This window comes from Entelurus aequoreus, linkage group LG01 (genome assembly GCF_033978785.1).
Source record: "Entelurus aequoreus isolate RoL-2023_Sb linkage group LG01, RoL_Eaeq_v1.1, whole genome shotgun sequence".
NCBI lineage: Eukaryota > Metazoa > Chordata > Actinopteri > Syngnathiformes > Syngnathidae > Entelurus > Entelurus aequoreus.
In genome coordinates this window covers 79,384,864-79,397,363 of record NC_084731.1, presented here as the reverse complement: position 1 = coordinate 79,397,363, position 12,500 = coordinate 79,384,864, and the positions used below count along the sequence as shown (strand labels likewise).

Here is a 12,500-nt window from a genome sequence, read left to right as displayed (position 1 = left end):
ACCGAATCGAATCGTCACCCCAAGAATCGGAATCTGATTAAATCGTGAGGTGGCCAAAGACTCTCACCTCCAGTATTTAGTTACATCTGTGATTTTTTTATTTATTTCAAAAAGCCAGCCTGCAGTTTTGTCTTGAACTTCCGGTTCCAGTGTCAATATATCTTAAAAAATATTTAAGGATTTGTTCAGCTTTCCTGTTTCTGCTGACTCATATATACACTTTTTGTGACATTACATACAAAATAAATATCAAAATAACACTTTATTTTTCAATTTTCAGTATTTCAAAAGGAAATACCAATGAACCAACTGTTTTTTTTGTTTGTTTATCAATTCCCATTCATAAAAAGAAAATTGAATGACCAACATGAACGCCGACCCCCCAAGCTCACACCAAATGTCTCAGTGGAAACCTGAGCGACACGAGCATGTGTTGTGTACCTCTGGTTTCTTTGTCTACAAGAGTGTCTGGAGAAAAGAGGTAAATATTTTTCACAAATAACTGCAAAATGTCTTATTTTTCTTACAATACCTTCTTGAAAATAAAAGTCTATTTATCTGTGAAGAGGCAAAGTTTTACATCTACATAGAAAAAGTCGTTTTCAATAATGTCAGAACGTGAAAATAATTGTTTTGAACACAATACAGAAATGTATGTCAGTGTTGATTTTATATATTGTTGTGACTGCAATGGAGAAAAAAGTCAATATAAAGGGAATTCATTCTTGCAAATGTGTCATTTTTTTATTTTCTCTGAAAGCACACACACACACACACACACAACGTACACACCACTACCAGTTCATTGACTAAACTCTCATGTTGTCAGGAAAAATGTCTTTTCAGGCCCACCGCCCGGAATAAAAGAGTAACTTTAAAGGCTGCAGTGCAAGAAAGGTGTGAAACGTGTATCTTTAAGCACAATGTTCGTCAATACCAGAAAAAACGATCGTAGTTTCCGAACTACAAGCCGCACCCACTAAATTTTAGAAAAACATTTTATTTCATACATTAGTCGCACGGGACTATAAACCGCAGATATATATGTTGTGAAATGAGTTGTTTACACAAGACAGATTTTGTAAATGTTTTTTTACATACCTTAGTTGTTTCCAAACGGTGTCTGTAACACAGCAGTAAAACGGTTGATCAAACAAAACAGAAGTCATCGTCACGGACCCACTAGCTCATTGCTCATTTAGAACCGGCATTGAGATAATGCATAATGAATTGTCATGAATGAGAGTTGGTGAAAGACTAGCTTGTAGTTTGAATCTATTTTTTTTTTTTTTTTAAACATCTATACCAGTGGTACTTAACCTGGGTTCGATCGAACCCTAGGGGTTCGGTGAGTCAGCCTCAGGGGTTCGACGGAGCCTCCGCCGCGGAGGTCAAGACACACACGACTCATCGTGTAAATAACAACTTCTCTATATCGGCTTTATGGATGCGGCAACAGCAGAAGTCAGACTGATTTGCAGGTGTGTAATTTGTTGTGAGTTCATGCACTGTGTTGGTTTTGTTCTTTGAACAAGGTGATGTTGATGCACGGTTCATTTTGTGCACCAGTAAAAAAAACATAACTTTGTGTTGAATTTGGAAGAAAAAACAACATTTTATTTTTCACTAAAGAAGGGTTCAGTCAATGCGCTATGAAACTGGTGGGGTTCGGTATCTCAAACAAGGTTAAGAACCACTGATCTATACATACCATAAACCTGCCTATCTGTATTCTCAGCTGTTGCTTGCTAGTGACAGTCACAACTATGGTACCAGGGTAGCCCTTAAGGGGGTGCTCTCGCCCACCTTAAACCCAAAACTGATGTTTTGAAAAAAACTGTTATGTATAGGGCAATCACTTACTGGAATCGACTTCCACAACATCTGGTATCAATCACCAGCAGAGTGGGTTTTAAGAATAGACTGAGAGGAGAAGTATTGCAGAAAGAGATTATTCTAGATTGTACCTAATGTCATGACTAGGGTTGGGTATCGAGTATCGAGTATCGATTGGAACCGGGACTAACTTCCCGATTCTCCCGGAATCGTTCAAAAGTTTAAATTTCGATTCCTAGTTTCGATACCCAGTCCGCCGACCGGAAAAAAAGAATAAGTCCGCCGACCGGAAGAAGAAGCCGCTGAACACCAACAAAGAAGCGCCCACCGCCGGAAGTGTTAGCATAGCCGAGCCTATGTAGCCGAGCGAGTCAGTCAAGCATGGATAGCGGGCGTCGGCGGTCGAAAGTGTGGCTTTATTTTACTAAAAAAAATAAAATGTCGGCGAAATGTAACACGTGCGGCAGGACTGTTTCGTGTTTAGGAGGGTGCACGTCGAACATGATGAAGCACCTCCGAGTTCATGGAGTACAAATAAATGCATGTCCCATCTTCGACGCGCTGCGCCGACCATCCTCCTCTACCTCTTCCTCCGACGCCCAGCCTGGCACCTCGGTGACTGCACTGCAGTCCGAATCCGGTAAGTAAAACAATATATATGCAATAAATAATGTTTTTTGCGCCAACGTTGAGGCAGCTAACAAATTAGCCCGCATATTTTTTCATAGACAATTTACAACCTGCTAGCCAGGCTCCGCGATGTGCTCAGCGTACTCCGTTCACCGTAGCGGCAATGGGGAAGATGTCGGTACCACAGACGGAAGAGTGCCACAGAAAGGTCACTGCACACATAGTCAAAAGACTGCATCCCTTTTCAGAGGTGGAATCTCCAACATTTAGGTTAGTTAAGCAATAACGTTAGAGCTAAGCTAATTGATACTGGGCTAAACAGTGACAGCAACATTACATGTTTGTTTATGTTTGCAGGGATATGGTGAAAACTCTCAACCCAAAATACATACCACCTTCCAGGGACTACCTGTCAAACACATTGATCCCGGCATGGTACAAGAAGAATCGGAATCGAGAATCGCCAGGAATCGGAATCGGAATCGTTCGAATTCAAACGATACCCAACCCTAGTCATGACTATAGTTCATTTATCTTTTTGACTTATTTTTTGCTTAAATTAATTATTGTTTCTGGTTATCGTTTTTATATTGATATTATCTTGATTTTGTATGTACTTTGTCATATTTTATTAATTATGGTACTTTTTCGTCACTTAAAATATAGTTTGTCCTTGGTACACTAATGTGTATATTGTAGGCCATTGGTTCTTTGTTTTATTTTTGCAAAAAATATATATCTATTTTTATATTGCTCTTTTTTTTTATCTTTGGTATGAAAATTATTATGTAAACCCCAAGTTATTGTTTGTTTGTTTTTTTGTCGTTGTTATTTTTATATTACAAAATGTTGTTATTGATCATGTTGTACTGCATTGTAATCTTTTGTTTTGTGATTGTGTGATGTTTTTTGCCTGGACCCCAGGAAGAATAGTCTCCACTGCGGTGTAGACTAATGGGGATCCTTATTAAACTAAACTAAACTAGCTGCGGAAGCTAGCTCTCCAATCAGCTAAACAGACTCAACAACTCCACGGTGAGGTTTTGGTGAATTTACTGAGGAATTTGTTCAACTGAAACAATACAAACAGAATGCCATTGTAAGTTAATAATACTAACACAGACACTCGTAAACGTGTTAGCATATTAGCTAATGCTAAAGATGCTAGCTTCATTACATTATGATAGCACATGTAAATATGCATGAAAACACTCCTACAGACATCACACATGGGACGGTTTAGTAAGTAAGAATTGTTTTAGGTATATTATAAAACTTACAAACGTTGCTTGGAGTGGTGAACAGAGAATCAATACGAGTAGAAACGCTGTAGACGATTAGAAGGCGGAACGGCACTTGTACTTCCGGTTGAAAGCTTTTAACAGCAGGAAACACTGTGGACATTCACCCAGCAGCACTTGCAGGGAGCGAACTAATCCTAAAAATTGCACTGTAGCAAAAACAGGAATACACCATTTCAGTGTCTTTGCATGTCTTTTATGCAAACTATTTGAATTATGGCCTTCAGCAAAAAAAACAAAAAAACTAGCCGCACCGTTTTATAAGCCGCGAGGTTCAAAGCGTAGGAAAAAAGTAGCGGCTTCTAGTCCGGAATTTACAGTAAGTAAAAGAAAGACAACAGAACACACTTCACAAGAGCAGCATGAAAGAGCAAAAAATGGCATATTTTATCGACAGCTCCATTTCATAACAACATAACTAGGACCATGTTGAAAAAAAATCATACAAACATGTTGTATTTGACAACAAATGTATTAGAACTGACAGCACTGGGACATTTTTCAACCTTAAAAAAGGGCTGTTTGCAACCTTTAAACAGAAGCCTAGCGGGCGCAACTTTCAAAAGCGTGGTTAGCATTATACCCCGCCCCCTTTTGGCTTTTGTCAAGTACTTTAATGATAATCCGTCAGTCTACCCCAGGGCAGCTGTGGCTAAGAAAGTAGTTTACCACCACCAGGTGTGAATGAATGATGGGTTTTTAACATGTAAAGCGCCTTTGGGTACTTAGAAAAGCGCTATATAAATCCCAGGTATTATTATTATTATAATAAAGTAAGAATACAGTTTAAGTTTTGTGCGTGGTCAGCTAAAGATGGCGATTTGGCTACAGACGTTAGCCATCACTGAATGTATCGTCATAACAACATGACTCGTATGTAAGCTTCTCGTTGACTGCTTTTGTGGACGTGTGGACGAGACAGCGGTGATTGACAGCCTGAATGTCTGACAAATTCCTCGGACTGAGGAGAAATTTCTATCTAATATAATTAGTTTTGTGAGGAAAATATAGACACTCGAAAAAAATATGTTCTGCTAAACAACAAATGACTAGACAGTGGTGTTCTTGTTATATATATTTTGCCATTTAAAAAAAAAAGAAATGTAACTTTAAACAAGTTGCAAACAGCCCTTTTAACATGTTGGATAATATTAAGTAAATGTACCTTTGATTAAATGGGAAATGTTATAAATAAATCCAGTGTGGCAGAATTAATTCTGTTATGTAGGCATGATGTGTTGCTCGGTCTTAAAAGGGAACTGCATTTTTTTTGTGAGAATTATGCCTATCATTCACAATCTCTATGTAAGACAAGAACATGTGTTTTTCTTTTTTTGCATTGTATGTCGTAAAATACGGCCAAGTAAGAGGTGGCAAACAATGCAGTTAATATCTAAAAAACGCCAAAAATACTCCGTTGACATTTCATGACCTGAATATTAACCAAGTGTTAGTGATATTGTTATTATAAGCGCTAACACAGACAAACTATTTTTACCGGCACTGTGAGGTCACTAGCTTATGCTGCTATTGACATAATAAGCAACTGCATCGCCTCTGAGTTGGTGAAATTTCGTTCTAGATTATACTTTTTTAATAAATGTATTTTTATTTTTGCTGCAGCTGTTACATATACTGTAATATTGTACATGGTAATTTGGATTTGTTATATATTATGTATATTATATACAAATATAATAGTATATATTAATAGAATATAACAGTATATATTGTATACTGTATATATAATATGTAAATATTACATATATAGTATATTTTATATTGCTACTATGGTACATTTTTAGTCTACTTAATACCAGCATTATCCTTTCCATCCTTACCCGTTCCATCCTTTGTAACTGAGCTACTGTGTGGAACAATTTCCGGTAACACTTTAGTATGGGGAACATATTCCCCATTAATTAGTTGCTTATTACAGTAACAAAGACTTAATTTAGAGTTATTTGGACACTAGGGGAACATATAAGGGTTAGGGTTAGGGTTACCAATAAGCAATAATTCTGAGGTTGTTGAGGGAAGACTCTTAGTTAATGGCTTACTGGTTGTATAATAAGGCCATGCAGAATAAGGCATTAATAAGTACTTAATAATGACTAATTAAGCGCCAATATGTTACTAATTTGCATGTTAATAAGCGACTAATTAATGGTGAATATGTGTTCCCCATACTAAAGTTTTACCCAATTTCCCTTGTGGATCAATAAAGTTTGTCTAAGTCTAAGTCTAAATCATGCCTCTCACTTGTATATTACAAGGTTGTGGACATAAATCAAGACATTCTGACTTATATTTGGCACTTTGTTTAACCTTTGTGATGATTATAATTAATTCTCCATCTAAACGGGACGATATGAACATCCCATCAGTCGGCGTCCCACTGAGAGCAGACTTTGTACAGTAAGCTAACGTTTTATTATGTTCGTAGTTTGTATTTCTTGTTTAGCACTCAGATCAGATCACAAGTTGTTGTCAGTAAGGCCTTCTAGATGGCCTAAGGCAGATATATAGTGATGTTATGAGCTAGATAACATAGGAACTCTATTACCCAGCATGCCACAGTAGTGAAGAGCATGCGCAGTAGCCCCGTTTAGGTTTAATGTAGACATGTCGGTGTTTTTGACGAGCACCCAGTGGAGTAAACTTTAAGAAGTCAGCCAACACGCCTCGTCTGCATCTTTTATGATTCGACAAGACAACACATATATTTGCGAGGCCATTTTTAAGAATGATATTTAAAGAGAAACTACATCTTGTGAGACGGGCCAACCCCGGAGGCTCGAATGGGTTCTTCAAATTGTGAGTTCAGATATTTTATTTTTTTCCACGTTTAATATGTTTTTTGCAGTTTTAATTTTGACAGTACCACTTAAGATATATTTTAATTGTTGATGCAGGTATATTGATTTTTAAATGCGCCAGAAAATAACCTGTTTTGTACACTGTTGATGTGTTTCAATTCGCAGTAGTGCGTACATGTGTATTTCTCCAGCAATGGCCATGTAGTGACATAAGTAATGGTATTTTGCGAGGTAATTATTGAAGTCGGACATCACTGAAGGCCTAGGTGGGAAGCGCACGGCCCACCACTGACTTAGTGTGTATATAAAAAAATGATGAAGGCTTTTGGATGTTTTTTTGAGAGCTTTATATGCGTAATAGAGTAAATACCATTAGCTCCAATGTTAGCTGACTTTTGCTATTGTTTTTTTTACGAGTTAATATGCATAAAATAAAGGGAAAAACATGCGTTCTTCACTTCCCTATAGATTGTGACTGATTAACAATTTTATTTAAAAAGTGCAGTTCCGTTTAATAAAATGTAACTTTGAGCACGTTGCCAACACAGCCCTTTAAACACGTTAGAAAATATTATTTAAATGTACCTTCGAATAAATAAGATGTGTTACAAATAAATCCAGTGTGGCAGAACCGTGTTCGTCTTTGGTTTCATAAAAACGGGGTACGCACATTGAGATATCGGCCTGTTTTTGTCCTGATCTTCTCCCTTCCGACCAAACACGGAGAACGCCCGATTATTTAATGCATGATCAAATTATTTTGTGGTTTGACGTGTGTTTGGAGTGACTTCTGCTCCACAACTAACGACAAAGCCGACGCCTCCCGAGTCATTGCGCCGTGAATTGTGACGTAGCACGGAAAGTAGCCAATCAACAAGCTAACGAAGCATTCAGGCTACTTTGAGAGCGAGAACGTACTCACCTCTCGCTCGCACAGTAGAATATAACGTCCGTGTTCCATGTGTTTACTTTGGCATTGTTGCGCCCACAGTAGTCCCAAGACCACCGTTATTGCCTCCTCTCCTCTTGAATGTCGCCTCACTGTTGCCGTTTTTCCCGCTTGTTGCGGTTTCTTCTTCGGAGTTTGTCAGATCACGTTTGTTCACGCGAGATTTTGGTCTCGGCAGTCGGACATAATTGTTAGGGCTGTGAATCTTTGGGTGTCCCACGATTCGATTCAATATCGATTCTTGGGGTCACGATTCGATTCAAAATCGATTTTTTTTTTCTTCAATTCAACACGATTCTCGATTCAAAAACGATTTTTTTCCCGATTCAAAAGGATTCTCTATTCATTCAATACATAGGATTTCAGCAGGATCTACCCCAGTCTGCTGACATGCAAGCAGAGTAGTAGATTTTTGTATAAAGCTTTTATAATTGTAAAGGACAATGTTTTATCAACTGATTGCAATAATGTAAATTTGTTTTAACTATTAAATGAACCAAAAATATGACTTATTTTATCTTTGTGAAAATATTGGACACAGTGTGTTGTCAAGCTTATGAGATGCGATGCAAGTGTAAGCCACTGTGACACTATTGTTCTTTTTTTTATAAATGTCTAATGATAATGTCAATGAGGGATTTTTAATCACCGCTATGTTGAAATTGTAACTAATATTGATACTGTTGTTGATAATATTCATTTTTATTTCACTACTTTTGGTTTGTTCTGTGTCGTGTTTGTGTCTCCTCTCAATTGCTCTGTTTATTGCAGTTCTGAGTGTTGCTGGGTCGGATTTGGTTTTGGAATTGGATTGCATTGTTATGGTATTGCTGTGTATTGTTTTGTTGGATTGATTAATGAAAAATAAAAAAACATTTAAAAAAAAAAAAAAATTATAAATAAAAATCTATTTAAAAAAAAAAGAGAATCGATTCTGAATCGCACAACATGAGAATCCCGATTTGAATTCGAATCGATTTTTTCCCACACCCCTAATAATTGTTACATGTGCGCTGTTGATGATATACTAGCACTTCCACACATAACGATCGATCCAGCGAAATGCCTGATATTTGTATCTTTTTGCGTGGGGTCTGTAACATCAAAAGTAACGTAAGATTTATAACATCTTTATAAGCGTTCCCCACCAGCATAAGTTTAGAATGGATCTCTGATCATTACAGTTAGCGCCCTAAAATCCCCTATTTTATCCTCCTCCAAATATGAATGCATACTGTCGCATTCCGTTGTGTAAGATATGATGTATTTATGTACTTTCATTGCAGTATGCCAGAAAAATAATAAACTTTCTAAATAGGTCCAAGTCAGGGGTGTCCAAAGTGTGGCCTTGCGGCCCGCAGCTAATTTATTAATGGCCCGGGGCACATTCCAAAAATACTACTACAAAAAGAGACGTTAAAAAGTGGAATTAAAGAGCATGCAGGTGAAATGTAACGAGAAAAAGTTGTGATGTTGAATTTGATAACACTCTTTTTTTGCTTTAAAGCTGTCATCGCTCAAGAAATAATATAATCAAAGCTATGAATTATTGACCTGTTCAAAGTTTCATGTACTTCACATCAAATATTTCACTTTGAAATGTTTTTTGGGGAAAATGTTGCTTATTTTGTGTGTTTGACATACAAAAATGACAAAATTAGCATTACAATTAGTTTTGTTTGAAAAAAGGGTATAAAACAAAAACATAGAAAAAATATTATTATTTTTATATACATACATACATACATACATACATACATACATATATATATATATGTGTGTAAATTGTATTCTCTGCTCCAGATAACGTTTATATTTGACAAACTCACAAGTGGATAGAGTAGCTGTAAAACTGTACTCAAGTAAGAGGAGTCAAAAGTAGTCCCATTATTTACTTGAGTTAAAGATGGGCAATTAGGCCTAAAATCTACATTGCGATCTGTATTGCACCCTCATGCAATAACGATATATATCACCGTTCGTTATTTGGCATGTAAATTAGAATTGAATGATTTCAAACGGGTTACAGAGGCTCCTAATTTGGCTGCTGACGTACAGTACAGGCCAAAAGTTTGGACACACCTTATAATTCAATGTGTGTTCTTTATTTTCATGACTATTTACATTGTAGATTGTCACTGAAGGCATTAAAACTATGAATGAACACATGCGGAGTTATGTACTTAACAAAAAAAGGTGAAATAACTGAAAACATGTTTTATATTCTTATATTGTAGTTTTTTCAAAATAGGCCGCATGCTTTGATTTTTTTAGTGGAAAAAGTTTGGACACCCCTGGTTGAAGCACTGCATAGATATAATATATACACTGGTATGTATACACTGGTACATATACACTGTTATATATACACACACCGGTATATATACACACCCGTATATATACATCGGTATATACTGTATACACAGTGCATTCGGAAAGTATTCAAAGCACTTCACTTTTTCCACATTTTGTTATGTTGCAGCCTTATTCCAAAATGGAATAAATTAATTTTTGCCTTCAGAAATCTACACACAATACCTCATAATGACAGTGTGAAACATTTTTTTTTATTATTTTTGCAAATGTATTAAAAAAAATTTAAAAAACATGTGCAAAAGTAATTACATTATTTGCTCAATACTTTGTTGACACACCTTGGTAGCAATTACAGCATCAACATTTTTTTAAATTATTTTTGCAAATGTATTAAAAAAAAAAAACATGTACAAAAGTAATTACATCATTTGCTTAATACTTTGTTGACACACCTTGGCAGCAATTACAGCATCAAGACTTTCAGACCTTGAGAAATAAAATTCTCTGTTCTGATGAGACAAAGATCGAACTCAGGCGTCATGTTCGGAGGAGACCAGGCAACACCATTCCTACAGTGAAGCATCATGCTGTGTGGATGTCTTTCAGCGGGAGGAGCTGGGAGACTAGTCAGGATAAAGGGAAAGGTGAATGCAGCGATGCATTCTGGCTGAAAACCAACACTTTCCATCCAACCTGATGGAGCTTGGGAGGTGCTGCAAAAAGAAATAGGTGTGCCAAACTTGAGGCATCGTATTCAAAACGACTTGAGGCTGTAATTGCTGCGAAAGATGCATCAACAAAGTATTGAGCAAAGGCTGTGAATACTTATGTACATGTGATTTTTCTGTTATTTATTTTAAATACATTTGCAAAAAAAAAAAAAAAACATTTTACATTGTCATTGTGGGGTATTGTGTGTAGAATTTTGAGGGGGAAAAAAATATTTATTTCACTTGGGAATAAGGCTGTAACATTAAAGGTGTGAATACTTTTTTAGTTGCACTATATATGGACGTTTTCTGCTGACGTTGGCACTACAAAACAAAACCATATAAAGTAAATCGGACAAATCTTCACAAAAATATTTGCTTTGGAATTTTCACATCATTCTGTTCACCAGAAATCCCTGACTAACGCAGCTTATGCAACATGGGAACCGGTTTGGATAGTTTTGCTCCAGCTTGGTAGGTATAGAAAAAGGCTGAACGATTATTTTCACCTACGACCTCATCAAACGGCATTTTTTTTTGTCTTCCAGATAAGCCTGGAGGTGTTTTCAGAAGAACAGCGTGACCTAAAAGTGTTCCGCGTGGGTAAAGTGCACGAGCAGGCACCAATAGACCTGAGTGAGCCGGGCTAGTATTACTCCAGCAAAGCTTCGTCGTCGTCGCTGTGTTCAATTTCAAGTCTCTGGAACGGTTGGAGGGATGGCGGCCGGCCCAAGCGTCCAATCAGCTTGAACAGAACTGTAGAAAAACAAACGACAGTATTTCACTTCATATACGGAGTGTAGGGTTGTCATGATACCAGAACTTCAGTAGTCCATACCATACTTATGGTTTTCCACAATTCTCGTTACATATAAGAGAAAAAAAGAAAAAAACTGAACCAGTGTACTTGAAGATTCACTACTTTATTGAAAACTGTTTAAAACTGTCAAGTATTTAATGTCACTGTGCTTCAGTATCTCTTTGAAAATAATTTTAATTGCAGTATCAGCTCCCAAGATTAAAAACAAAAGTTGTGTTGTATAACCTTCCAGTAAATAAGCAAAACAATACAGTGCTTATAAATGTGCTCATAAATAACACTTTTACATTCTAAAAAAACAACAGTGGCGTGGAGCCTTCAAGTTTACAAAACAAACACAATTGTTATTAAAAATGTTTTAATATGGTGGTAGAGTGACATCATCATGTCATTTCTAATATAAAGGCTAAAACATATTTTTAAAAACAAATCGTTGTGTTTTTATTTGTTATTAGCGTCAACATTTTGCTTTATTTTGCAGGTTTTTTTGTTTATTTTATTTCTACAATGTGCCATGTAAGGTCATAAACAAGAGGTATGTTCAGCTAATAGCACTTTATAAGCATTTGACACACACATATATATATATATATATATATATATATATATATATATATATATATATATATATATATATATATACATACACTACCGTTCAAAAGTTTGGGGTCACCCAAACAATTTTATGGAATAGCCTTCATTTCTAAGAACAAGAATAGACTGTCGAGTTTCAGATGAAAGTCCTCTTTTTTTGGCCATTTTGAGCGTTTAATTGACCCCACAAATGTGATGCTCTAGAAACTCAATCTGCTCAAAGGAAGGTCAGTTTTGTAGCTTCTGTAACGAGCTAAACTGTTTTCAGATGTGTGAACATGATTGCACAAGGGTTTTCTAATCATCAATTAGCCTTCTGAGCCAATGAGCAAACACATTGTACCATTAGAACACTGGAGTGATAGTTGCTGGAAATGGGCCTCTATACACCTATGTAGATATTGCACCAAAAACCAGACATTTGCAGCTAGAATAGTCATTTACCACATTAGCAATGTATAGAGTGTATTTCTTTAAAGTTAAGACTAGTTTAAAGTTATCTTCATTAAAAAGTACAGTGCTTTT

The 12,500-nt window shown here is 36.3% G+C and overlaps 1 protein-coding gene across 2 annotated transcripts in view; it reads right to left on the bottom strand.

Annotated features, from left to right (window-relative positions):
• The window catches only part of enpp4 (ectonucleotide pyrophosphatase/phosphodiesterase 4), a 681,324-nt gene that overhangs the window by 648,765 nt on the left and 20,059 nt on the right, over positions 1 to 12,500 (bottom strand). Inside the window, exon 8 of one of the 2 annotated variants that reach the window (XM_062059382.1) lies at positions 707 to 11,317. The exons of the other annotated variant lie outside the window; for it this stretch is intronic. Within the exon in view, the coding sequence (XP_061915366.1) occupies positions 11,214 to 11,317 (104 nt within the window). The 3' untranslated portion in view covers positions 707 to 11,213. Of the gene's footprint in view, positions 1 to 706; positions 11,318 to 12,500 lie in introns of those variants that run through there. 2 annotated transcript variants of the gene reach the window in all.